This window comes from Coregonus clupeaformis, chromosome 20 (genome assembly GCF_020615455.1).
Source record: "Coregonus clupeaformis isolate EN_2021a chromosome 20, ASM2061545v1, whole genome shotgun sequence".
Classification (NCBI taxonomy): Eukaryota; Metazoa; Chordata; class Actinopteri; order Salmoniformes; family Salmonidae; genus Coregonus; species Coregonus clupeaformis.
Genome location: NC_059211.1, coordinates 43,107,440 through 43,135,198, shown reverse-complemented (window position 1 = coordinate 43,135,198; position 27,759 = coordinate 43,107,440). Strand labels below are relative to the sequence as shown.

The window sequence follows — 27,759 nt, the reverse complement described above, 5'->3', positions numbered from 1 at the left end:
CCTATGAGCTGAAAGAACGAGACCGTGCACGTTTTGTACCAGACATTTTTACTCTGAATAAACTGCCGCTTGTCATACAATTTACCACCTAGTCTGAATCGATCATTGGCCGACTCTCCCTTCTCATATCCCGTTATTAACACTACCTTGAATAGAACAAAACCTTGTGCCAGGTATAAAATAATAGCCTATGTTGCCTCAGTGTAAGCCAACTACTATCCTGGTTTTAATGTCTATGAATACTACCCACAAAATGAAACTGTAACAGAATCAAACTCGATGCATTTGTTTGAACAAACGACTTCAAGGAATTGATTCAGTGAGCAGACAGAGCGCCACACGGAATTGATTCAGTGAGCAGACAGAGCGCCTGTCTGTGTGGCGGGAGCGGCACTGCAGAGGATATACACATGCTGCGTGTTGTTTTTCCTTCAGCGCGCCAACACCCCGGGAGAAGTCACAACAAATAGTAAAAACAAATACGTTTTAGATAGTTATTACAGTAATATAAGGGCATACTCAAGAAAGATGAGTCACGAATGAGGTCTGCAGGATGTCGTTCACGGTAATCGTTACATTTTCCTGATTTTCTGCATAGGCTACTCTAACCAAGCTTGAAATGAAAAGAGAGAAGCCTAATCTACTCACTACGAATGTTAACTTTCTTTGCGGCCATCGCTCCTAATGTGTGTTATGAATAAGCCTATGATGACGAAAATGCGCGTGTAATATGCAGGGGGCTTGCGCGCAATAATTATGTATTTATGGAAATTAGATATGCTGCTTGACCTTCAGTTAGTGGTAATGGTCTTTCCGGACAGAGTCCTACCCTTATGATCTTACTAAGATCAGGTTGTCATGTCACTAGAGTAGAGAGACAGGTGTTGAGGTAGTTCATCATCATCTGGCCATGAGCAGCCTACCATAGCAGATCATGCCCCACCCACGTGCAATATTTGGAAATATCCACCAAAAATGAGTATGTCCACATTTGTATTAACTTTGACATTTTGAACTGTTTGGCCCCAGTCAATCTTACTGTTATTGCAGTAGAGTATTCCATACTTCTTATCTTTCTAACCATATAACTGGACTTAGTCATGATTCCTCATTAGTATTATTTGATTGACACATGATACAATGTATTATTTTGTCTTGTCTGTGTTAGGTTTACCCAGATTTATTTGGACCAACGTTGGTGGGTGGGAGCTAGACTGTTAGAGACCACACACAACCAGACCAGAGACTATACAACCACACCATACCCAATGCAAGAGCATAATCAATGTGCAAAGAGCCTCTGTCCATATTGATTAATATTGATTGTGAACAGGAAGAGCCTGACTGCAACTCATTTGAAATGGTTATGTCTATAACCTCAATTGTCTGATCAATACTAAACAAATTGCATGCCAAATTTGGAATTCTGAGGTGATACTGTCGATCTGTTGTCTTTTAGTCTGGCTATAGGTCTGTTATCTGACACTAATGTCTAGTCGATGTTGTATCGTGTGTTTGCAGAAGGAGACGCCCCTGGCTAACGCCGTGTTTTGGGCAGCTCGTAAGGGGAATTTGGCCCTGCTTCAATTACTGCTCAACAGTGGCCGTGTGGATGTCGACTGCAGAGACAGTGTACGGACGCTGCATGCCCTGGTGGCTCAGCTGCACGCTTTACCCATAAACCACCTGTGGTAGGAGAGAAAGAGAGAGCTACAACCTTTCTGTCTGTCTCTCTGTGTGTGTGGATGTACAGTCATGGTCGAAAGTTTTGAGAATTACACAAATATTAATTTTCACAAAGTCTGCTGCCTCAGTTTTTATGATGGCAATTTGCATATACTCCAGAATGTTATGAAGAGTGATCAGATGAATTGCAATTAATTGCAAAGTCCCTCTTTGCCATGAAAATGAACTTAATCCCCCAAAAACATTTCCACTGCATTTCAGCCCTGCCACAAAATGACCAGCTGACATCATGTCAGTGATTCTCTCGTTAACACAGGTGAGAGTCTTAACGAGGACAAGGCTAGAGATCACTCTGTCATGCTGATTGAGTTAGAATAACAGACTGGAAACTTTAAAAGGTGGGTGGTGCTTGAAATCATTGTTCTTCCTCTGTTAACCATGGTTACCTGCAAGGAAACACGTGCCGTCGTCATTGCTTTGCACAAAAAGGGCTTCTCAGGCAAGGATATTGCTGGTAGTAAGATTGCACCTAAATCAACCATTTATCGGATCATCAAGAACTTCAAGAGTTGAGTTTCAATTGTTGTGAAGAAGGCTTCAGGGCATCCAAGAAAGTCCAGCAAGCGCCAGGACCGTCTCCTAAAGTTGATTCAGCTGCGGGATCGGGGCACCACCAGTGCAGAGCTTGCTCAGGAATGGCAGCAGGCAGGTGTGAGTGCATCTGCACGCACAGTGAGGAGAAGACTTTCGGAGGATGGCCTGGTGTCAAGAAGGGCAGCGAGGAAGCCACTTCTCTCCAGGAAAAACATCAGGGACAGACTGATTTTCTGCAAAAGGTACAGGGATTGGACTGCTGAGGACTGGGGTAAAGTCATTTTCTCTGATGAATCCCCTTTCCGATTGTTTGGGGAATCCAGAAAAAGCTTGTCCGGAGAAGACAAGGTGAGCGCTACCATCAGTCCTGTGTCATGCCAACAGTAAAGCATCCTGAGACCATTCATGTGTGGGGTTGCTTCTCAGCCAAGGGAGTGGGCTCACTCACAATTTTGCCTAAGAACACAGCCATGAATAAAGAATGGTACCAACACATCCTCCGAGAGCAACTTCTCCCAACCATCCAAGAACAGTTTGGTGATGAACAATGACTTTTCCAGCATGATGGAGCACCTTGCCATAAAGCAAAAGTGATAACTAAGTGGCTCTGGGAACAAAACATCGACATTTTGGGTCCATGGCCAGGAAACTCCCCAGACCTTAATCCCATTGAGAACTTGTGGTCAATCCTCAAGAGGTGGGTGGACAAACAAAAACCCACAAATTCTAACAAACTCCAAGCATTGATTATGCAAGAATGGACTGCCATCAGTCAGGATGTGGCCCAGAAGTTAATTGACAGCATGCCAGGGCGGATTGCAGAGGTCTTGAAAAAGATGGGTCAATACTGCAAATATTGACTCTTTGCATAAACTTAATGTAATTGTCAATAAAAGCCTTTGACACTTATGGAATGCTTGTAATTATACTTCAGTATACCATAGTAACATCTGACAGAAATATCTAAAAACACTGAAGCAGCAAACTTTGTGAAGACCAATACTTGTGTCATTCTCAAAACTTTTGACCACGACTGTATATATGTCTTAATAATGTTTTTGTAAGTCCACTCATGTGCTTGCAGTTTCCATGTGTGTCACATCTAATTGTTTTGTGGTATTTGAAATGTAATGCTTTGTTCAGCTACGTTTCAGCAACTTTCTCTAGAGATTATGGCATGTGAATGATTGGAAGGAGCATCAGGCAAGAAGTGTTATTTTGGAGGGGTGTGTGTGCAATTAGATTGTCTGGAGGAGAACCAAAACACTTCCAACACTTTAAAAAACATGTACACCTCCATGTTTCTATCCTGTGCAGTTTTAATGACATGTAAAAAAGGATCTGACTGGACTTAAGGACTGAGGTGTTGATTGATTGGGATGCCTTGATCTCTTTCCAGTTTGGCACCACAGCCCTGATGGTGGCGTCCTACAGCGGCAACTATGACTGTGCCAGGGAGCTGATCATGCAGGGAGCTGACATTAACCTGCAGAGAGAGGTACGGTAGACGACCACTTTACTACACCTTGCTGTCATTGTAAGACTTACCTCGGTTTTAGTGCTGCTCGTTGATAAACTGCAACCTTCCACTTTTCCATAGAGTACAGTACGGTGACTGAAACGGTCGTTGCATTATTGATGTTGCTTTGAGACAAATGTGGTCAAAGTAGAAAACAATAAGTAGTAAAGATGTTTAAAGCATTGAGAAAATGTGTACCGGTATGTCCATTTAAGGTCTTTCTGACATTTAATGTGTGTTTCTACCCTCAGACAGGCTCCACTGCCCTCTTCTTCGCTTCCCAGCAGGGACACAGTGAAGTAGTGAAGCTCCTCTTTGAATTTGGTGGCTCAACTGAATTCCAGACAAAGGTATGCTGTGTCACCTACTTGGAGACAGTGAGAGAGAATCAGAGGACATCAGGGGGAGACAGACAGAATATGCTGACAGCAGTGATCCAGAGTGTTTGATGCCTGCTGTGTAAAGTCATATTCCATTGGCCAGTCACTCCAGGATATGTGGCTAATCTGTATTCTCATGGTTTGGCAGGACGGTGGCACAGCCCTCTCTGCAGCCTGTCAGTATGGCCACTCTAAGGTGGTGGACACTCTGCTAAAGAACGGAGCCAATGTTCATGACCAGCTGCATGTGAGCATCCCTAACACCTATCTCACACACACTGTCTGTTATTTTCCACCCTCCTGCTGCCCTGCAGAACCCCACTGACAATGTCCACTGCTGTAGTCCACAAAACAACAAAATGACACTGGCAAACCCTCTCATGTTACCGCTGAGTCAGACATGAGATGCATTTTGTTTTATGCACTGTTAGGGCTGGGCGATATAGTCAAAATTTCACATCACAATATTTTCTAAATGTTTGATGGTATTTGAGGTTACATTTAGCTAGCTAGCTAGCTGGCTAGTAAGCCAGCTAATTAGCGATTAGCATTAGTGGCTAACACGATTTATTTTAGCCACAACTTGCAAAGAAAATACGAACTAGCTGTTTGCAGACAGTAAGATACACAAACTAACAGTGTAATTATAGAACACTTGTGGATTTATACTAAGAAGTGGAAAGCAGCATCATTGTCACCAACATCTTGTTGCATCTGCAACATTGACCATGCAGACTGTCACTGTAAGTGCAAGTGGTTGTGGCCAGTGTTGCCAACTTAGCAACTTTGTCGCTATATTTAGCGAGTTTTCAGACCCCTCTAGCAACACATTTTCAAAAAAGCGACTAGCGACAAATCCAGTGACTTTTTCTGGTGTTATTGGAGACTTTTGGAGACTCTGACGTGAAAGCACATATCATTCTTACTCTTCTCAACGAGCAGCGGGTGCTTTGTTACCCCCTTCCCAAAGCACTCACTGGCGGCCCAGTTCTCGCGCAGCAGTCGCTCCCAGCTGCAGTCAGAGCAGAAGATGTCCAAACTGCAAATGAATTGCGCATGTGGGAAGCCGCTGCTGGCTGATCCCGCCCTTGTAAATGTATGGTGTTCTTTACTCACTTTTTGTCTCTCCCACGACGTTATTCATCTCTCCTACAGCGTCCATCCCAATGACATGCACATGGCCAATTATGCAAATTAGGTGATGACGTCATTTAGTGACTTATAGGACAGCCAATAGCTACTTTCCTTACTGAGGAGTTGGCAACACTGGTTGTGGCTCAAGGTTGAGTGACAGGGGGCAGGGCTTGGTGTGTGTACATTTGCTCTCCTTGAGTGACAGGGGGTGGGGCTTGGTGTGTGTGGAAGGAGAGAGGGAGAGAGAAGACTCAAGTAGCAAACGGAGTACACTATAAAAACTGATATTACACACGGCATAGTGGCGTATCACATTTAACAAATACCGTTATACAAGGTAAAGTCAAAACCCAAACCGGTCCATGCATCAATACCGGTATATAGTAAACTACGGTACACCGGCCAGCCCTATGCACTGCATAGAAGTGTTAAGTTGCATCAATTCAAATCTGGTATTAGGAACAAAAGAGGTCAATACACGTCTTCTAAATAGACTAGTATTTTAATTAATGCAAAACCTTCAATGGTAAATATGACGTTCGTATATACGGGCTCCCTGAAATACCTCGCAGGGCAGACAGAGAACTAATCCATTGTTTCAGATTGTTCTTCAAATACTCTTGACAGTTCTCAGTTCCCGCTCTCTACTGGCCAATCAGAGTAGACGCTGAGCGTGGTTTAGACTTACTCAGCCAATCCGTTGGCGCACAGGCTAGTCCCAGGCCCTTGGCGCATCCCTGTTACCAGGCATACGTTTTTATCATAACAACCTGTCATGGTGAGAAGAGCCAGCTCCCCTAGACACCATTCCTACGTCCAAGGATGGTTCACAGACAACGGTTCACAGACAACAAAGAGGCAGTGTTCGTATCTGTAAGAAATACAAGTCTTATCTGTCCTTCCCCCTAACGTTCTTACATGAATCACAGCCTGTTATGTGAAACAATTTATATCAGTATAGTACAAACCTATGCTTATCATTAATGCATTCCTTCTAAGCTATTCATCCCATACAGATCCAATTATTAGAAAATAGAACCCCACAGAAGGAATTTGACTACTATGTTATATGTTTGTATGAAAATAATAGTAAGGCTTATATTCATTTCAACACAGTAGTGATTCTCTGCTCACTATTAGTTCTGATATTGCTGATTGACAATAGTGTGTTTTGTGCTTCATCAAAATATCAGCCACTGTGTCTCTCCTTTCTATAAGGCAGATAGCCCATCTATGACCAAGTGTTATTAGTCGTATGTATGGGATACGCATGGTATACATCGTCCAATGAAATGCTTACTTCCAGGTTCCTTCTAGACAATACAACAACAATAAGAAATAATAAAATATAAGAATACGAACATAAAGTAAATGGCAGTAGAATTTATAATAAACATTTGAGCATAAGTATAATACAGGAAGACACAATTTATAGTCATACATTGTCATACATAGGATCTGTTGTTACTATTCATAGGACAGGCCATACAGTGCATCGCTTTGTCATGCAGTTGTTTTGCTGATGTGACATGTTTCTAATATCATGTTTCAGGATGGTGCCACTCCACTCTTCCTTGCTTCCCAGGAGGGTCATGTGACTGTCATACGTCAACTTCTGTCATCTGGAGCCAAAGTTAACCACCCTAGGGAAGTGAGGCCACACTCCCATACAATAATAGAGGACCTCAATAGAGGGACTCACAACTTCATCTCTCCCTCTTCCTCCTTTTATTTGATCTCCATTTCACTTTTCTCCCCTTCTCTTTCTCCTCACCCCCCTCACTCCCCAACCCCACTCTCCAGGATGGCACAGCCCCCCTGTGGATGGCAGCCCAGATGGGACACATTGAAGTAGTTAAGGTTTTACTTCTGCGTGGTGCAGATCGGGATGTTGACAGAAAAGTATGTTGTCCTTTAGCAACCCTGTCGGTACCCAGTGGGTTGACAAAGACAAGATGATTGTCCTCCATCATGTGGTCATCTTTCAAATCCTCTTTCGGGGCTTACACATATGGAAAATACATTTAAAAAATACATTAATATATTGAATCAAATCATTTATTTAAATGCATTTCTTTGTGTAAGGCTTATTATATATTGAATGGAGTTTTAAAATGTAAATGTATCATGTTTCTTTTGATCTCATTGAAGGATGGGTCAACTGCATTATTCAAGGCAGCTTTCAAAGGACACAACAGTGTCATTGAGGAGCTCCTCAAGTTCTCCCTTTCAATGGGCCTTCTCAAGGTAAGATAGATAGACAGTGATGCTTTCTCTTTGTCGTCTCCTGACTCTGGCCATGAGTATTTTTATTCAAAAGTATATTGTGAAACATTTGCAGTATTTTAGTGATAAGAAACCGCTGTTAGTTACAAGTGTCTTAACTGTTCCATTTTTCCAGAATGGTTCCACAGCCCTCCACGCTGCTGTCATGGGTGGCAATCATAAAAGTGTAAACCTTCTGCTCGGGGCAAATGCAGACCCCACACTACCCAACAAGGTAAATCACTGTAGTGTGAACTAGGGGTAAGAAGGAAAGCAGAGGAGAAGGATGCATTTCAGGACATCTTTCAGGAGGATCATTTTGTCATGACTGGTTATGTTTTCTTTGCAGAACAATGAACTGCCAGCAGATCTTACAAAGAGCGATCGCATCCTGAGGGCTCTGCGACCGCAAATCTTAAATGGAAGTAGTTGATGACAACCCTAGTTGTCCATGGTTAGACCATGACTGCAAACCTTAGACTATGGTTGTTTTATGGAGAGAAATGCACTGAGGGCTCCGAACAACAGAAAACAAACCAACAGGATTCAGTCACACTCAACAACAATATTAATATGGTGCTTGCTTTCAATTGCAGCTTCAGACAATGTTATTTGGAGTAACCATAACTGGACATAGCTAAGAGAATGGTTCAATATGTAGCCTACTACAAAAATGCATCCGTTTGTGGCAATAGTTATTTTGCCATGTGCATCCTTACCTTTAAGGTGTTGTTATAACTTTGCTGTATAGTTTCTGTTTCTATAATGTTTTATCCCTGGTGCTGTAATATTTCTAAATATTTTGCTTTTTTTTCTGCCATTTTAATAAATGTAAACTGTAAATTTGTTAAATAAAATATGTGAAATAACTCATATTTTGTCCTGTTTCTCAGGCAATAACATGTGCTATATAACAAAACGTCACTAGAGGTCACTGTACTCACCAAGAAACGGAATCCTTGCAAATCTGTCTGATCTTCTTGGTAACCTTATTTCGAGCATATGCAATGGACATACATGTTATGGTTTGTTAATTAGAGTACATATAAGAATAGGCTGTGAAATTGACCGCATGAAATTGACAGTAAAGGGTCAGAAAAAGCTTTACTTGTCTCTTTTTGTGTTGCTGTCTCGTGTACATCCATAGGCGGAAGTGACACTCGACATCTTGATGCGGAAGAGAGTCCGAACAATTGAAGAACTCACCAAAATGACAACAGAATACTAACCAGAGCTAATAACGTCGTATTATAGCTATTACACGTTGATCTATTGAGACTAGAGCGAAGTTTTACGGTGTGTTATTTTGACCATCGTACGTATCCAGCAACCATGGCTAATAATTTACAGGTGAGTGAGTGTCCAGCCAGGGACAACAACAAACGAAATTAGCTAGCTAACGTCAGCTAGCTAGCTAGGCTTGCTAGCTAACACTGTATTGAAGTCTACTGTGGTTTCGGATAGCTTGATTACTTACATTTGTCTAGCAAATATGACTCTTAACCCGGACAAATAATTTAATGAATTCGCATCAACTAAGTGTGTGTGTGTGTGTGTGTGTGTGTGTGTGTGTGTGTGTGTGTGTGTGTGTGTGTGTGTGTGTGTGTGTGTGTGAGTGAGTGAGAGAGAGAGAGAGATTTTGTTTTATTATTTACTAATGGCATTTTAATATACGTTTCTAAAATAAGGTACACCAAATGACAATGTTGATAACTGTCAGAACAAGATCATGATGTCATGCTAATGCCCTTCCTTCTTTTGTTATGGCTCTTCTATAACATCGCCCATGCATTGTGTTACAGAAAGCAATAGATCTTGCAAGCAAGGCTGCAGAGGAGGACAAAGCAAAAAACTATGAGGAAGCTCTCCGGTTGTACCAGCATTCTATTCAGTACTTCCTTCATGTTGTGAAGTGTGAGTTGTCATATATCTCAGTTCCACTTGCTGTTTACTACTGTTTCCAAGTCATCATTTGAAAAATATACTGCAAACACAGAACATCCGCATACATTGTTTTTTTATTCACTTTCATTTGCTAATATACACTCACAAGGTGTCGAAACGTTCCACAATTATGTTGGTCCATGCTGACGCGACGGCATCACGCAGTTGTTGCAGATTGGACTTCGCGTCAGCATAGACCAACATCCCTGTGGAACGTTTCTGACACCTTGTTGAATGCCCCGGAGAATTCAGGCTGTTCTGGAGGCAAAGGGGGATCCGACCCGGTACTAGATGGGTACATTCATGCTGCGAACAGCCCAAAATATGCTCTATTGGGTTGAGGTCTGGGGACTGCGCTGGCCACTCAAGTAAACTGAACGCGCTGTCATTTTCCAGGCAATGTTTTTCCACTCCTCAATTGTCCAGTGTTGGTGATCAGGTGCACACTGGAGCCGCTTCTTCTTGTTTTTAGCTGATAGGAGTGGAACCCGGTGTGGTCGCTGTGCTGCAATAGCCCATCCGTGACAAGGATCAACGAGTTGTGAATTCCGAGATGCTGTTCTGCACACCACTGTTGTACTGCGCCGTTATTTGTCTGTTTGTGGCCCTCCTGTTAGTTTGCACAATTCTTGCCATTCTCCTTCGACCTCTCTCATCAACAAGCTGTTTTCACCCACAGGACTGCCGCTGACTGGATGTTTTTTGTTTGTCGTACCAATCTCGGTAAACCCAAGGCACTGTCGTGCATGAAAAGCCCAGGAGGGCGGTCGTTTCTGAAATACTGGATCCGGCGCGCCTAACACCGATGATCATACCACGCTCAAAGTTGCTTAGGTCACTAGTTTTGCCCATTCTAACGTTCAATCGAACAGTAACCGAATGCCTCAATGCCTGCCTGCCTGCTTTATATAGAAAGCCACGGCCACTTGAATCGCTGTCTGTAGGAGCTATCCATTTTCGTGAACGGAGTGGTGTACCTAATAAACTGGCCGGTGAGTGTATGTGTGACTGAAATGAACTGTGCACCTTTGACCTTAAAGTTTGGAATGTCCACAGTAGGAGCTCTGGATAAACATAAATCATTTCTTCAAGAAACTGCTTTAAAAGTTTGGTTTCACTTTCACGTTGAATGACTGAAGTGTGAGGTGACTTAGGGCATAATGTGACAACCTGTGGTCCATTTCCTTTTCCTATAGATGAGGCCCAGGGAGACAAGGCCAAGCAGAGCATCAGGGCAAAGTGTGCAGAGTACCTGGACCGAGCAGAGAAGCTGAAGGAATACCTTAAGAAGAAGGAGAAGGCTCCTCCAGCCAAGCCTGTCAAAGAGTCTGGGTCTGATGACAAAGGGTGAGTCAGCTGCATAGGGCTGTGGCAGTCATAAAACTTTGTCAGCTGGTTATCGTCATGCAAAAGACTGTCGGTCTCACGGTAATTGACCGCTAATTAACATAAACACCATTAGCATCTCCAGGCCCACTGATGAGCGCCTTTGGAACGTCTACTTTAAAAAAGGTCTAATAAATCAATGTAATATACATCATCACAGTAAATCCATTATTTATTTTAGTCAGGTCTAAAGAAACATGATGATATGAAGAAAATGTATTTCAGAAGAACAGAATATGAGTTAGCCTACTGTAGGCCTATGTTATCTGGCTATGCTCCATGCCATAGGCTGTAGGCTTGTTCATTTAGCTGACATGAAATGCTTATAAGTCCCGTGCCATTATTTTATGAATATAATTTAACTTAGCTGAGTAAAATAGAAAGGATATTTTTATCATTGCGGAGCGAGTGTGCATATGAAGTGGCTATGTTCAGTGTAAAAGTGATAATTTGAAACAGGTCCTATATGCTAGATTTAGAGTTATTTGACAACTTTAGTTGTGAATGATACAAACCTTAGAATGTGTTAGAAATCAAAACATACAGTGCATTCGGAAAGTATTCAGACCCCTTGACTTTTTCCACATTTTGTTACATTACAGCCTTATTCTAAAATGGATTACATTGTTTGTTTTCTTCATCAATCTACACACAATACCCCATAATGACAAAGCAAAAATGTATTTTTAAAAAACCTCGGAAATATCAAATTTACATAAGTATTCAGACCCTTTACTCAGTACTTTGTTGAAGCACCTTTGGCAGTGATTACAGCCTCGAGTCTTCTTGGGTATGACACTACAAGCTTGGCACACCTGTATTTGGGGAGTTTCTCCCATTCTTCTCTGTAGATCCTCTCAAGCTCTGTCAGGTTGGATAGGGAGCGACGCTGCAAAGCTATTTTCAGGTCTCTCTAGAGATGTTCGATCGGGTTCAAGTCCGGGCTCTGGCTGGGCCACTCAAAGACATTCAGAGACTTGTCCCGAAGCCACTCCTGTGTTGTCTTGGCTGTGTGCTTAGGTTCGTTGTCCTGTTGGAAGGTGAACCTTCACCCCAGTCTGAGGTCCTGAGCGCTCTGGAGCATGTTTTCATCAAGGATCTCTCTGTACTTTGCTTCGTTCATCTTTCACTCAATCCTGACTAGTCTCCCAGTCCCTGCCGCTGAAAAACATCCCCACAGCATGATGCTGCCACCACCATGCTTCACCGTAGGGATGGTGCCAGGTTTCCTCCAGACGTGACGCTTGGCATTCAGGCCAAAGAGTTCAATATTGGTTTCATCAGACCATAGAATCTTGTTTCCCATGGTCTGAGAGTCCTATAGGTGTCTTTTGGCAATCTCCAAGCGGGTTGTCATGTGCCTTTTACTGAGGAGTGGCTTCCGTCTGGCCACTCTACCATAAAGGCCTGATTGGTGGAGCACTGCAGAGATGGTTGTCATTCTGGAAGGTTCTCCCATCTCCACAGAGGAACTCTGGAGCTCTGTCAGTGACCATCGGGTTCTTGGTCACCTCCCTGACAAAGGCCCTTCTCCCCCGATTGCTCATTTTGGCCGGGTGGCCAGATCTAGGAAGAGTCTTGGTGGTTCCAAACGTCTTCCATTTAAGAAAGATGGAGGCCACTGTGTTCTTGGGGACCTTCAATGCTGCAGAAATGTTTTGGTACCCTTCCCCAGATCTGTGCCTCAACACAATCCTGTCTCGGAGCTCTACAGACAATTCCTTCGACCTCATGGCTTGGTTTTTGCTCTGACATGCACTGTCAACTGTGGGACCTTATATAGACAGGTGTGTGCCTTTCCAAATCATGTCCAATCAATTGAATTGAACACAGGTGGAATCCAATCAAGTTGTAGAAACATCTCAAGGATGATCAATGGAAACAGGATGCACCTGAGCTCAATGTCTTGTCTCATATCAAAGGGTCTGAATACCTATGTAAATACGTTTTTTCTGTTTTTTATTTGTAATACATTTGCAAATATTTCTAAAAACCTGTTTTCGCTTTGTCATTATGGGGTATTGTGTGTAGATTGATGAGGAAAACATTTAATTAAATCCATTTTAGAAGAAGGCTGTAACGTAACAATGTGGAAAAAGTCAAGGGGTCTGAATACTTTCCGAATGCACTGTATATGGGCTGCATGGTGCGACCATCTATTTATGATATGAGAAAGTAAAAAAAAAAAGGCTTGTGCTCTGTTCCTTGCCTCAGGCTGCACAGCTGTTCTCTCATGAAATTATCATATTTTGACCCATCAGACTATTCTCAATGTAATCTTGTCTTTACTAATATGTCAAATTAGTTTTGATTTAGAATGGGCAGGAACAATGGCAGGTGAAAAAAGACGTCATCTGTATGCACTCGAATAGTGAATGGAGGCTGCACGCTTTCCCGCCGGTTCGTTTTGTAGGCTACTTCGGTTTTATAGCGGAGCATGTGCTTCTTATGAGCAGCTGAGAAATAAGAGAACACTTATTTCACTCCACGCATCAACCACTGTTTGAAGTATGTGGACATCTGCTTGTCGAACATCTCATTCCAAAATCATGGGCATTAATATGGAGTTGGTCCCCCCTTTGCTGCTATACCAGCCTCCACTCTTCTGGGAAGGCTTTCCAGTCGATGTTGGAACATTTCTGCGGGGACTTGTTCCATTCAGCCACAAGAGCATTAGTGAGGTCGGGCACTAATGTTGGGCGATTAGGCCTGGCTCGCAGTCGGCGTTCCTATTCATCCCAAAGGTGTTCAATGGGGTTGAGGTCAGTGCTCTGTGCAGGCCAGTCAAGTTCTTCCACACAGATCTCGACAAACCATTTCTGTATGGCCCTCGCTTTCTGCACGGGGGCATTTTCATGCTGAAACTGGAAAGGGCATTCCCCAAATCTGTTGCCACAAAGTTAGAAGCACAGAATTGTTCTAGAATTAAGGGGCCTAGCCCGAACCATGAAAAACAGCCCCAGACCATTATTCCTCCTCCACCAAACTTTACAGTTGGCACTAAGCATTGGGGCAGGTAGCGTTCTCCTGGCATCCGCCAAACCCAGATTTGTCCGTCGGACTGCCAGATGGTGAAGCGTGATTCATCACTCCAGAGAACGTGTTTCCACTGCTCCAGAGTCCAATGGCAGCAAGCTTTACACCACTCCAGCCGACGCTTGGCATTGCGCATGGTGATCTTAGGCTTGTGTGTGGCTGCTCGGCCATGGAAACCCATTTCATGAAGCTCCCAACGAACAGTTGTTGTGCTGTCGTTGCTTCCAGAGGCAGTTTGGAACTTGGTAGTGAGTGTTGCAACCGAGGACAGACAAGTTTTACGCGTTACGCGCTTCTTATTTTATTTGCCACATGCGCCGAATACAACAGGTGTAGTAGACCTTACCGTGAAATGCTTACTTACAGCCCTTAACCAACAATGCATTTATTTCTTAATAAAAAGTAAAATAAAACAACAACAACAAAAAAGTGTTGAGAATAAAAGAGCAGAAGTAAAATAAAATAACAGTAGGGAGGCTATATACAGGGGGGTACCGGTGCAGAGTCAATGTGCGGGGGCACCGGCTAGTTGAGGTAATATGCACATATGGGTAGAGTTAAAGTGACTATGCATAATACCGAGTATCACTCGGCGGTCCTGTTCTGTGAGCTTGTGTGGCCTACCACTTCACGGCTGAGGCGTTGTTGCTCCTAGACGTTTCCACTTCACAATAACAGCACTTACAGTTGACTGGGGCAGCTCTAGCAGGGCAGGAATTTGACGAACTGACTTGTTGGAAAGATGGCATCCTATGACGGTGCCACTTTGAAAGTCACTGAGCTCTTCAGTAAGGCCATTCTACTGCCAATGTTTGTCTTTGGAGATTGCATGGCTGTGTGCTCGATTTTATACACCTGTCAGCAACGGCTATGGCTGAAATAGCCGAATCCACTAATTTGAAGGGGTGTCCACATACTTTTGTGTATATATAGTGTAGTTAGCGAGTTGGGTACTACCAAAGCATGACCAGAATCATAAAAGGAGATTACAGTAACTCAACGGTCACGTGGAATTTTACTGTGGTCATGACTCATGACTGCCAGTGTGGCGGTAATACGGTCACTGCAACAGCCCTAAGGGAGCATAATGAATCCTGAGATGTGTTATAATCCTCACCAATCCTTCATTCGGTTCTGATTCTTGAGTCTTTTGGACTGTGTTTATACTTTTTGTGTGGCCTAAGGTGGGCCTCCTTATCAGTACAGTGAGGTCAAAACGACTTTGCTTTTTCTCTTGCAGGAATGAGAGTGATGAAGGTGAAGGTGACCAAGAGAAAAAGAAGTTCCAAAATCAACTCTCTGGTGAGTTATAGCATCAAATACCCTTTTCAGCATTTTTGGTGTGGCTCATACAAAGCTTTGATGCAGCCTTGTGACACTGAATCTGCATTTGATTTGTATGAAAAAAATTGATATAAGCCGTACTACATTTCACCCACTTCTATCTATCTACTATCTATCTTACAGGTGCCATCGTCATGGAAAAGCCAAACATCAAGTGGAATGACGTAGCTGGGCTTGAGGGTGCAAAAGAGGCCCTTAAAGAAGCTGTCATCTTGCCCATCAAATTCCCTCACCTCTTCACAGGTATGGATTATAGAATTCAAGCAACACATAACATTCTAGATAATAGCGCATGTATTGTGACTTACAGCAATGCATCTGAAGAGTAAATAGTTTTAGTCTTGAATAGTATTAACTATATAAGTCACAGGATAAGCCATGTAATTAAAGAATACATAAGTATGTTTGTCTTTGGTGTCCAGGAAAGCGGACTCCATGGAGAGGGATCTTGCTCTTTGGTCCTCCTGGTACAGGAAAGTCTTACCTGGCCAAGGCTGTGGCCACAGAAGCCAACAACTCCACCTTCTTCTCTATCTCCTCCTCTGACCTGGTGTCCAAGTGGCTGGGGGAAAGTGAAAAGTGAGTGATGGTGCAAAGAGGGTGGGCTATGCAATCAAATCAAAATAATATTTGAAAGGATATTGCTCATACGTACCCTTCTCTATCCTCCTCTGTATTCTTCCCCCACATCATCCATTGGTCTCATATTCACTCTCCACCACTCTTTCTGTCTTCAGGTTGGTGAAGAATCTGTTCAGCCTGGCCAGGGAGAACAAGCCCTCCATCATCTTCATCGATGAGATAGACTCTCTGTGTGGCTCCAGGAGTGAGAACGAGAGTGAAGCAGCCCGCCGCATCAAGACTGAGTTCCTGGTCCAGATGCAGGGTGAGCGAGCGAGCATGCCACTGGGCTGACAGACTGTACAGTTTACGCAAAGCCTGGCCTCAGATCCTGTTTACCTCGTACCTTGAGTATTGACACAACTGCTTTGTCCACTGTGTCGTTTAGCACTGAACCTTTTTGTTTGTACGGTATCACCAAACAAACTAAACTACAATTTTTGGCCTAGATTTTGGCTTTCCAGTTGACTGGATCAGCTGTCTATTTAAAGCGTTTTTTCTCTCTTCTCCCAGGTGTTGGAAATGACAATGATGGAGTCCTGGTTCTAGGAGCCACAAACATCCCCTGGACATTGGACTCTGCTATTAGGAGAAGGTCAGTGTATATTTATATTCTGATGGTCTCAAGTCCTTTATCTTATTGTAAAGATGTATTATTCACCATTTTTTGACCCATTGACTCTTATTAGACAAATTGTTAAAGATTAGAAATAAAGAATGAGATTCCCTCCTGTCCCTTGCTGCATCACCATATGTCATTCCCATGTTTCTGTGCCTCAGGTTTGAGAAGCGGATCTACATCCCTCTGCCTGAGGAGCATGCCCGCTCCTTCATGTTCAAGCTGCATCTAGGCTCCACCCCCAGTGAGCTAATTGAATCAGACTATGTGATCCTGGGTAAGAAGACAAATGGCTACTCTGGAGCTGACATCAGCGTCATCGTAAGGGACGCCCTCATGCAGCCAGTCAGGAAAGTGCAGTCGGCCACTCACTTCAAGCGGGTACGTGACATTCAACAGAGACAGGGCTCACCTAGGTGCAGCGAATCTTAATTGATTTCCTTTTCATCATCTGATAGTTGTGAAGGAAGCATTGAGTCCTCTGAATGCTCTGTCAATGAAACATCAGTAATCACATCAATTTCTGTCCATGTCTTCTCCTGCAAACACCCAGGTCCAAGGATCGTCATGGAACCATCCCAACCTCGTGGTAGACGACCTCCTGACCCCATGCTCACCAGGAGATCCAGACGCCATAGAGATGACCTGGATGGATGTTAATGGAGAGAAACTCATGGAGCCTATTGTTTGCATGGTGAGAAGAATCCCAAAAACATTTTGGTTTTGAACATGAGGAAACAAGTATGTGATGCTAACTGATAGGGCCGGGACGGTACCTGTATCGTGAAGTGGATTTAACTTTTGGGGGGGAAACAGCCCTAATGTTGGGAACAAACATCATTATGTTGTCATCCAGAGTCACATTTAGTTATTTTCCAAGCTATATCACACTATATTTTACATACAGCAGGTTTTTAAAGTCCAAACAAAGATTGCTTGGTCTGCTTCGCGTTTGCATTTCTGCCATGGAAAAGTGTGAGATACTGGTATCATCCCGGCCTACTAATTGACCCTTGTGATGTGCTGTTTACAGGCTGATATGCTGAGGTCACTGCACAACACCAAGCCAACCGTGAACGAGCAGGACTTGGACAAGCTCAAGAAGTTCACAGAGGACTTTGGTCAGGAAGGCTAACACTGCAAATAATGCAAACACAACTTTCCTTTCTCTTATCCTTTTCCTCCACTGGTTCCACTCAGGCCTGAATTTACTACTTTCTCTCCAAGTTGCAAAGAGGCTTCATGTATGTTTATTTGTTTGCTTATTCTGTTAGTTGTCAATACATACCCATAGTATATTACTTTTTCTTCTTTTTTTTACAAAGACATAAGGTTGATTAATGTTTAAGATGGTCTCAAAGAATATGGATTCAAGCAATGTATTTATAATTTATGCTTTAAAACACTAAAGTGTCTGTTTTGGCCTTGATTGCATCAAACAAACAATGCATGTCATGGTGCATTACAGCAACTCCTCCAAAAGGCCTTTACTCCTTGAAGTGAATCTATGGTTTGACAAGATAGATGAGGATTGCAGGTTTTGTTGTACTGGATGGTGTTAGGACCTAGTTAGTTTACCCAAGTTTTTATTTATTTATTCATGTTCTATCCAAGAAGGGCTAAGTCTGTAATGTTTACTCTGTGTTGGTGGAGTAGCACTCATTGAAGCGGACCATATCATGATTAACTATCAGCAACTTTAATTTGATTACAACTTCCTTTCATCTGTTTTTTGTACTATATTCATATTGTTTGGCTGTAGGCTGTTTTTGAAAGAAGACGTTAGTCTGAGTGCCTTGCTGGTCAAAAGCAAGTAAAAGTACTTTGGGGTGGGTGGGGGTATGTTATAATGAAATAAAACCCAATGATTGATCTGGAAGATAAATCAGTAATTGAGTAAGCAATAATGTTTGGTCATTTTTTACCTGTACCCCTTCAATTGTACTTCCCACATCTTTGCTCACTTCAAATGTTTTGTATAAGTTGTGCCTTGAAGGAGAATCAATGTATATCCTCTCACTTACCACTAAAGCCAATGAAACTTCAGACACCCTATGAAAGAGACACATATTCAGACAGTTACTTACTTGGTTGTGATTGTATACAGCTGTATTTCTATAACTTTTCTTTTGAAAAAAAAAATATATATACAAATCTCAATGTACAGTATAGTCTTTCATTCTCTCATTTGAGCTGTTCACAAATATTGTCTGGTCACTGAGGTGAATATAGCGTTGAACAATGCTGAGAAGGGAGGTGTTTGTCTTTTAAAAGAAGAACGGTCATTATGTTTTCTTTTGAAAATACTGTTAACATCTATGGCTGTGGGGTTTCCTAGAAATATGTATTCAGGTTTATTTTCTGGGATTTTCCAGATGTATCCAGTTTGTTGTGTTCTAATCTTGAGCATATATGTAAATAAAAATATGACTTAATGAAATGACTGTTTGGTTTTACTTTACTCATCTTTGGATGGATGTATATTTCAATATATACATATATCCAACTGCAATTCTAATCTAACATATAGAGGGGGTCCAATCTGGCCCGTGGGTGGTTTGAGAAAAAATATGTAAAAAGGGGGAAACTAACTCAATCTACTTTAAATGACTGAAGTTGAAACTGTAGAAATTATAATGGACCTACATTCATACAGTTTCTTGACTGTGTCCAGCTCGCTAATAATCACCTAAATGAAAGCTAGACAGTCAGGGAGCATCGCAAATTCCAAGTTATTGAAAGAGGACTATTTTTTGCAAATTTTGATGGCAAGGAAATACAACCACTTTTCAATGCGGCCCTCTGTACCTCATTGAAGACCGAATGTGGCCCCCGGGGCAAAATGAATTTGACACCCCTGATATAGCGTGTCATTCACAAGACACTGGGATGTGACCACAATGCATAATAGAGTAATATTCTGATATTAACAGTGGTGTGAAATACCAGGGAATGGTGTTGAGACAAGCGGTTTGTCCATAGACCCAACACATAAGGGACTGTCATGCCAAAATGTGTAAATAATCTATGGAATGTGTGTATGAAGTAGTCTACATTTCATACTAACTAGGCACTATTACTAATTTGCTCTGGACTGTGTTAAGAGCATATCATGGTTAAAAGTTATGTTTTTCAAACACCATGTGACAACAAGTGGCTCACCTCGAGCCAAGGTGGAACTCAGAAGTTGCTAGGTTTTACAAATAGTTTCCAAAGTGAATTCATGTGGATTTAAATAAATTGTTAAAATGTCATACATTGCTAAAGAGCAATAAACTAATTTATTCTGCATAACAAAATGTTTTCCATTTGAAATGTAAGGTATAATGATATTGTGATTACATGAAAGCAGTTTGCCCCATAAAGCTCTTTACTTAATTTGATATCAAATAAATATAATCTGATATCAATTACTGTATACAATGTTCATGTCAAAAGAGGAAACATAATCTAGTATTCCAAATGTCTATACAAAGTGGTGTAACGGAGTTAAGACTTTGAAATGGAATATAAAAGGTTAAAAAGGTGAGAAACCAGTCTCTCTGATGTTTTCAGTGACAAATAACAATGAGGCCACTCAATTTAACATATCCACTTAACCAAAGAGCACATAATGTAATGAGTCAATAAATATCCATAAATATCAGTAACATATTTAAAAATAATTTTAGGAGTGAAGTCAAAACAATTGAAATGTCAAGGAGTACCATTCAGTTCTCTGTCGTAGCAGCTTTTAAACTTAAGATGAACCTGATGTTTGTGCATACCCTAATTTACGCATGCATCTCCTGAAAATAAAATACATGGTTCAACAGCTGACAATGGAGTTATAGGAAAACCAAGCAATAATGACTGTAGTAAAGAAAACAAACCCCATATTCACTTCCAAATATATCCAATATCCTACCATGTTCAAGGAATGACAATAACCAAGTAACAACAGATGAAGGCAAGTAAAAACACAAAGGCAAAGTAGATGAAAAATGAGTGAAATCCCTCAAAAGCACATTGGATTTAAGACAGAGGTGTAAGTTGAAGAATCAGGATGCACAATGCTTAGAAAGGGAACAAAACATGATTATTTTTTACAAGCTCAGGCATGTTCCACTAATCAAACTCTATTCCCACTCTTACTGACCACTCTACTATATGGGGCATCAGTTAGAAGACTTTACATTTGCTAGACCTGAAAAGGATCAAATAAGTCTAAATATATCAAAACCTTCTCTCTTCAAATGTGCGTTAGAATTTCACATTATAATTTGTGTTTCTTCAAACAAAAGGGAGAGGTAAGCTGCATAATAGCTACCGTGCCTAATAGAAAGTGCTAGAGCGTTAATATACATCAAAAGCTTTGATAAGGACACAAAAGGAGTAATTTACAGGCACATCACAATCACGCCTCATAGGTGAACATAGCCCAACCATCACATACAATGAGGGAAAAAAGTATTTGATCCACTTCTGATTTTGTACGTTTGCCCACTGACAAAGAAATGATCAGTCTATAATTTTAATGGTAGGTTTATTTGAACAGTGAGAGACAGAATAACAACCAAAAAATCCAGAAAAACGCATGTCAAAAATATTATAAATTGATTTGCATTTTAATGAGGGAAATAAGTAGTTGACCCCCTCTCAATCAGAAAGATTTCAGGATCCCAGGTGTCTTTTATACAGGTAACGAGCTGAGATTAGGAGCACACTCTTAAAGGGAGTGCTCCTAATCTCAGCTTGTTACCTGTATAAAAGACATCTGTCCACAGAAGCAATCAATCAATCAGATTCCAAACTCTCCACCATGGCCAAGACCAAAGAGCTCTCCAAGGATGTCAGGGACAAGATGGTAGACCTACACAAGGCTGGAATGGGCTACAAAACCATCGCCAAGCAGCTTGGTGAGAAGGTGACAACAGTTGGTGCGATTATTCGCAAATGGAAGAAACACAAAATAACTGTCTCCCTCAGCCTGGGGCTCCATGCAAGATCTCACCTCGTGGAGTTGCAATGATCATGAGAACGGTGAGGAATCAGCCCTGAACTACACAGGAGGATCTTGTCAATGATCTCAAGGCAGCTGGGACCATAGTCACCAAGAAAACAATTGGTAACACACTACGCCGTGAAGGACTGAAATCCTGCAGCGCCCGCAAGGTCCCCCTGCTCAAGAAAGCACATATACATGCCCGTCTGAAGTTTGCCAATGAACATCTGAATGATTCAGAGGAGAACTGGGTGAAAGTGTTGTGGTCAGATGAGACCAAAATGGAGCTCTTTGGCATCAACTCAACTCACCGTGTTTGGAGGAGGGGGAATGCTGCCTATGACCCCAAGAACACCATCCCCACCATCAAACATGGAGGTGGAAACATTATGCTTTGGGGGTGTTTTTTTTCTGCTAAGGGGACAGGACAACTTCACCGCATCAAAGGGATGATGGACAGGGCCATGTACCATCAGATCTTGGGTGAGAACCTCCTTCCCTCAGCCAGGGCATTGAAAATGGGTTGTGGATGGGTATTCCAGCATGACAATTACCCAAAACACACGGCCAAGGCAACAAAGGAGTGGCTCAAGAAGAAGCACATTAAGGTCCTGGAGTGGCCTAGCCAGTCTCCAGACCTTAATCCCATAGAAAATCTGTGGAGGGAGCTGAAGGTTTGAGTTGCCAAACGTCAGCCTCGAAACCTTAATGACTTGGAGAAGATCTGCAAAGAGGAGTGGGACAAAATCCCTCCTGAGATGTGTGCAAACCTGGTGGCCAACTACAAGAAACGTCTGACCTCTGTGATTGCCAACAACGGTTTTGCCACCAAGTACTAAGTCATGTTTTGCAGAGGGGTCAAATACTTATTTCCCTCATTAAAATGCAAATCAATTTATAACATTTTTGACATGCGTTTTTCTGGATTTTTTTGTTGTTATTCTGTCTCTCACTGTTAAAAAAACCTACCATTAAAATTATAGACTGATCATTTATTTGTCAGTGGGCAAATGTACAAAATCAGCAGGGGATCAAATAGTTTTTTCCCCTCACTGTACATTTAACTCCTCCATCTCTGTCACATGGCAGAAATGCAGTTGCAGTGCTGCCAAAATGTGGGAATGGTGCATGTCAGTTACATTGTAAACTGTTCCTATGAAGACATTAGAAGACAGAGAAGAGAGAACCAAGAGCCAATCCAGTCATAGCTCCAGCGAGCATGCCGAGAGCCACGCCTTCTCCATCATCACGTTGACGCTCGTGAACAATAACCTGGTTCTTCCCTTGGGGATCCCTCATAGGATATGCTCCTACAAACCATGGTGGGAAACATGAACTACAGTTAGAATGGTGAAAACTGCTAATGATTACATCCATTAAAATAATATATATTTTTTTAATTCAATGTAATTATCAAATGTAACCTTTGGTATTCCTTCAGGAGCATGCAGACTTAAAAGTGGGCATTCACCCTGTGCGTACCTTGGTACTGATAGGGGTATGCAACCGCATAAGGCTGCCCATCAGCTGAATAAATGATCTGTGTGCCATGGGAAGGAGGAGCTGGGGCATAGACTCCATAAGCATCCGGGACATAAACCTGTTGGAAAGGCAGAAATGGCTTGTGTCACTATGGGAGACCACCACCACTACTACTGCCCTGGTATCTAGAAAGCTGATGCAAGCCGTATTGTAACATGTATCCTAAAACACAATATATAACATAAACACCATGTTATATAGATGTATTATAAACTAAGAATTTATATTGGTTTCACTAAATCAAAGTAAGTACACTGAACAAAAATATGAAACGCATCATGTAAAGTGTTTCATGAGCAGAAATAAAATAACCCAGAAATTTTCCATTTGCACAAAATTATTATTTTACTCTATTTTTGTGCAGAAATGTGTTTACATCCTTGTTAGTGAGCATTTCTCATTTGCCAAGATAATCCATCCACCTGACAGTTGTGGCATATCAAGAAGCTGATTAAACAGCATGATCATTACACAGGTGCACCTTGTGCTGGGGACAATAAAAGGCCACTCTAAAATGTGCAGTTTTGTCACACAACGCCACAGATGTTAACGAAGCATGCAATTGGCCTGCTGACTGCAGGAATGTCCACCAGAACATTGAATGTTAATTTCTCTAGCATAAGCCGCCTCTGTCATTTTAGAGAATTTGGCAGTACGTCCAACTGCCTACAACGTGTAACCACGCCACCCCAGGACCTCCACATCCAGCTTCTTCACCTGCGGGATCGTCTGCGACCAAACTGTGGGTTTGCACAACTGAAGAATTTCTGCACAAACTATCAGAAACTGTCTCAGGAAAGCTCATCTGCGTGCTCGTTGTCCTCACCAGGGTCTTGACCTGACTGCAGTTTGGCGTAGTAACCGACTTCAGTGGGCAAATGCTCACCGTCGATTGGCCACTGGCACGCTGGAGAAGTGTGCTCTTCACGGATGAATCCCGGTTTCCATTGTACCGGGAAGATGGCAGACTATGGCGTCGTGTGGGCGAGCGGTTTGCTGATGTAAACGTCGTGAACAGAGTGCCCCATGGTGTCGGTGGGGTTATAGTATGGGCAGGCATAAGCTACGAGCAATGAACACAATTTAATTTTATCAATGGCAATTTGAATGCACAGAGATACCGTGATGAGATCCTGAGGCCCATTGTCGTGCCTTTCATCCGCCGCCATCACCTCATGTTTCAGCATAATGCATGGCCCCATGTCGCAAGGATCTGTATACAATTCCTGGAAGCTGAAAATGGCCCAGTTCTTCCATGGCCTTTATACACTCACCAGACATGTCATCCATTGAGCATGTTTGGGATGTTCTGGATCGACGTGTACGACAGCGTGTTGTAGTTCCTGCCAATATCCTGCAACTTCGCACAGCCATTGAAGAGGAGTGGGACAACATTCCACAGGCCAATCAACTTTATGCTAAGGAGATGTGTTGCATGCATGAGGCAAATGGTGATCACACCAGATACTGACTGGTTTTCTGATCCACGCCCTCTGATCCACGGCCCTACCTTCTTTTTTTTAAATGGTATCTGTGACCAACAGATGCATATCTGTATTTCCAGTCATGTGAAATCCATAGATTTCCTTAAATTAACTTTAACTCGAAATTGTTGCATGTTGCGTTTATATTTTTGTTCAGTGTAAATGTCAAGACAGAATTCCAAGTGAAAGCGCAAAAGACACTGACACACTGACTGCTCAAAGTATATTCACAAATGTAAAGGCTATGCAGCAGGCTCACATGTACTTACCGGGGGTGGAGGACCATATTCAGAATACGGAGAAGGGGCAGAAGCAACAATCTGCTGCGCAAAGCCAATGTGAGGCAGAGCAACCACCTAAAATATAGATCAAGGTTATCTCCATGGAATGTTTTGAATGTGAATAAAAACAATTAAACTAATCAATTAAGACCTGAGCTACAATACTGTCCATAAGAAGACTAGGATATGAAGGCAGAGGGTCTTGGCAGACCAGTAGAAACTCACAGAGCTGATTCTGGCATCCTGGAGAGCCATGGTCCATGCCCTGAAACAACAATGAGAAAACAAAATTGACATGACTTATCAGCAGGCTATCCCATATAGACACAACTAATCACAGTCATATTGATTACAATGCTAGAGCTGTCTTACAAAGAATAATCTGCACTGTCTCCACAAATGCTGATGACCCGTCCGTCTATGCAGACTATCTGGACCAGGGCATTTCGACTCCTGCCCTCTGGTGGGTTCAGATCTATGGACAGTGAAAAGTTGGCTGGAACAGGTGATTGATGGGTTGGTGCGGATAAACTATCCTATGGCAAGTTGAGAAGATAGGATAGAAAAGTATAACAGATGTAGTCAAGTACCTTGACATGCAGTTGCACTACGAATGTTTATGCAATCCATTCTCATGTGAATCTCATCCTCCATATCTCGCCGGTGCTCGTCATCATAGAAAACCAGCCACCCATCAGACCACAGGTCAAACCAGTTTCTCTTCCACCGCCGCAGAATAGTGCCTGTATCAATTTTATTAAAATATTGTATCACTTTGTGCAAACACAGGTCTAAGCCCCAAAGTCAAAGAGCAATGAGACCATGGTGGTATGGAAAACCTCCAAGAGGAAATTCCGTGAAAAGTGTCAGGAATAAACATTCAACTACAGAAATCAGACTTATTCTTGACCACGCCTAGTACCTGTCACATTGGTAGTTGGAAACATGACAAGCATGATGCATGGTTAACAGGTTTGTGACATTTGTGTGCTATACAGCTCCACTTACTCTGCCGATGAAGGAAGCCACTTTTCACAATCGACATTCTTAGGTCACTCTGAAAATAAAAATATAAAAATTTTGAAACAAACAATGCTTACTGGATATAGCAAAATCCATTTAGCTACAAGGACCTTCCTAAACCATCACTGATTCCTATCTAATTAGCTAGCTGATTTAAACCATCATAACCATAGACAATATATCAGTTCTATATCTATGATCATAACACGCACAGCCTACACCAGAGAGGAAATTAACTATACTTACCTACACTCATTGTTTACAGCGCCGGGTATGCTAACTACTGTACCTAGCTAGCTGATCGAATCTATTTACATTGACATTTGGCCCTTTGGTAAAACTATAACGTTACTTTGAAGCTTATGCTGACAATATTGCTGGAGATGATAATATGACTACACATTCCATACCTGTATCTAAAATACCTATTGTGGAATGCTGTCTTCAAAGCCCTGAGACGATAAACGTTAGCTAACTGCCTTGTTTTGAATGACGTAATCAATTTAATCATTATTCTGTGGTTTGTATCTGGTGGTTGGCATAATCAATAACAGTTGGCTGGTCCTTAATTAGAATGCTGGGAATTGTAGTTTTACTCAAAAGCGTGGCAGTGGGAGAAGATGGAACGAGATGGATTTTGGTAGACATTCTGCAAATTTTCTCATCGATTAAACATTTGATTTCAATACAGTTGTCTGTTCCCAAACCTTAAATCTGTTATGAACATAGTGGAAATAAGGGAACAATTGCCAGAGAATAGCCTAACATTCCATTTTTTAAGTTCATCAAAGTGTTTCTTGCTCAGATATTTCGAGATCCTCTGTCCAACATTCCACACTCAAACTCTCCTGTCAGATTTATCTTTAGCTATACACATGCGCAAAAGGGATTTTAATTATAAACGGGTTCAGCCCTGAATGCTGATTGGCTGAAAGTTGTGTAATGCATAAGAACAGCCCTTAGCCATGGTATATTGGCCATATACCATATCCCCTCATGCCTTATTGCTTAATCATAGCAGTCAACCGAGTTAAATTGACATACATTGATGGAAAATGATCTGGCAAGTTTAATAAGGGCAAATTATCTTCTCACTTGCGACATATTGAAATTAATTTATTACGTCATGTCATAGTTCGCAATAATTATTATTTTGATGAAAACCGAATTTAGCTTTTAACGCCGTTACAAGCTACGTAGATATTCCTTCTTAATTGGCTCGATAACATAATGAAAAAACGTTTTATTGTATAAATGTGCCAACTCCTCTCTTGCTGTAGGAAAAAAAATGTGGGCTAGTTTTCAGGCATTTTGGGCTTGTTTTGGGTGGTCATTGGGTGGTCATTTGGGTGGTCATTGTTGGTTAAACCTGGCAACCCTGAATGCAAATGAAGAATGGCGTCATTTTACGGACTTCTAACCAAATTGTGCTATTTTGTGTGTTTTTTCGCATTGTTTGTAACTTATTTTGTACATAATGTTGATGCTACCGTTTCTTATGACCGAAAAGAGCTTCTGGATATCAGAACAGAGATTACTCACCTCGAACTGGACAAATATATATTTTTTAATGAGTCTGACGCGAAGGATATAATGTTGCGCCAGGCCAAGGCCCAAATCCCCGTCATTCGCATAAAGAAAATATGGAAATACAGGGGGCGCAGATCAGGGTGCCTTTTGAGAATTCGTCAGCGAATGGGTAACCCGCCTCTACCATCCATTCTATTGGCCAACGTGCAATCACTGGAGAATAAACTGGATGGGCTCCGTTCGAGACTATCCTACCAACGGGACATTCAAAACTGTAATATCTTATGTTTCACAGAATCGTGGCTGAACGACGACATGGATAATATACAGTTGGCTGGGTTTTCCGTGCATCAGCATGGCAAAACAGCTACATCCGGTAAGACGAGG

The 27,759-nt window shown here is 42.0% G+C and overlaps 3 protein-coding genes across 8 annotated transcripts; 2 read left to right on the top strand and 1 right to left on the bottom strand.

Annotated features, from left to right (window-relative positions):
- The first annotated feature begins 353 nt into the window (after positions 1-353).
- Positions 354-8,451, top strand: LOC121533446 (ankyrin repeat domain-containing protein 29). Of its 3 annotated transcripts, XM_041839388.2 has the most exons (10): positions 354-565; positions 1,522-1,632; positions 3,680-3,778; positions 4,051-4,149; positions 4,328-4,426; positions 6,866-6,964; positions 7,117-7,215; positions 7,465-7,560; positions 7,715-7,813; positions 7,928-8,451. In XM_041839388.2, exons 1-10 carry the CDS (start codon positions 554-556, stop codon positions 8,009-8,011), a joined length of 897 nt encoding a protein of 298 aa, XP_041695322.2. In that variant the 5' UTR covers positions 354-553; the 3' UTR covers positions 8,012-8,451. The 3 variants fall into 3 exon arrangements, with proteins under 3 accessions (XP_041695322.2, XP_041695323.2, XP_041695324.2); XM_041839389.2 differs by lacking the exon at positions 1,522-1,632 and having other exon boundaries at positions 355-565; XM_041839390.2 differs by lacking the exon at positions 354-565 and having other exon boundaries at positions 1,545-1,691.
- An 85-nt stretch (positions 8,452-8,536) lies between these two features.
- Positions 8,537-18,968, top strand: LOC121533445 (vacuolar protein sorting-associated protein 4B-like). Its single transcript, XM_041839387.2, has 11 exons — positions 8,537-8,928; positions 9,381-9,492; positions 10,719-10,869; positions 15,185-15,246; positions 15,412-15,531; positions 15,711-15,867; positions 16,026-16,174; positions 16,423-16,504; positions 16,690-16,909; positions 17,082-17,222; positions 17,562-18,968. The coding sequence occupies exons 1-11, from the start codon at positions 8,911-8,913 to the stop codon at positions 17,661-17,663; spliced, it is 1,314 nt and encodes a 437-aa protein (XP_041695321.1). The 5' UTR covers positions 8,537-8,910; the 3' UTR covers positions 17,664-18,968.
- Positions 18,969-22,515: 3,547 nt separating this feature from the next.
- Positions 22,516-26,377, bottom strand: LOC121532694 (pleckstrin homology domain-containing family B member 2). 4 transcript variants are annotated; one of them, XM_041838476.1, is made up of 8 exons: positions 26,089-26,377; positions 25,828-25,876; positions 25,410-25,562; positions 25,192-25,315; positions 25,045-25,084; positions 24,808-24,894; positions 22,995-23,112; positions 22,516-22,822 (listed from the first exon to the last, which is right to left on the bottom strand). In XM_041838476.1, exons 2-8 carry the CDS (start codon positions 25,862-25,864, stop codon positions 22,677-22,679), a joined length of 705 nt encoding a protein of 234 aa, XP_041694410.1. In that variant the 5' UTR covers positions 25,865-25,876; positions 26,089-26,377; the 3' UTR covers positions 22,516-22,676. The 4 variants fall into 4 exon arrangements, with proteins under 4 accessions (XP_041694410.1, XP_041694409.1, XP_041694412.1 ...); XM_041838475.1 differs by having other exon boundaries at positions 26,093-26,377; XM_041838478.1 differs by having other exon boundaries at positions 25,192-25,294; positions 26,093-26,377.
- Between the last annotated feature and the right edge of the window lie 1,382 nt (positions 26,378-27,759).

What these genes read in the sequence shown, in the direction of transcription:
- LOC121533446 (XM_041839388.2), top strand. An exon ending in ATCGGGATGTTGACAGAAAA is followed by an intron (nt 7,216 to 7,464) that starts GTATGTTGTCCT and finishes ATCTCATTGAAG; the next exon opens with GATGGGTCAACTGCATTATT. An exon ending in ACCCCACACTACCCAACAAG is followed by an intron (nt 7,814 to 7,927) that starts GTAAATCACTGT and finishes TTTTCTTTGCAG; the next exon opens with AACAATGAACTGCCAGCAGA.
- LOC121533445 (XM_041839387.2), top strand. An exon ending in GTTCCTGGTCCAGATGCAGG is followed by an intron (nt 16,175 to 16,422) that starts GTGAGCGAGCGA and finishes CTCTTCTCCCAG; the next exon opens with GTGTTGGAAATGACAATGAT. An exon ending in GACTCTGCTATTAGGAGAAG is followed by an intron (nt 16,505 to 16,689) that starts GTCAGTGTATAT and finishes TCTGTGCCTCAG; the next exon opens with GTTTGAGAAGCGGATCTACA.
- LOC121532694 (XM_041838475.1), bottom strand. An exon ending in GACAGTGCAGATTATTCTTT is followed by an intron (nt 25,085 to 25,191) that starts GTAAGACAGCTC and finishes TTGTTGTTTCAG; the next exon opens with GGCATGGACCATGGCTCTCC. An exon ending in AATATGGTCCTCCACCCCCG is followed by an intron (nt 23,113 to 24,807) that starts GTAAGTACATGT and finishes CCTTTCCAACAG; the next exon opens with GTTTATGTCCCGGATGCTTA.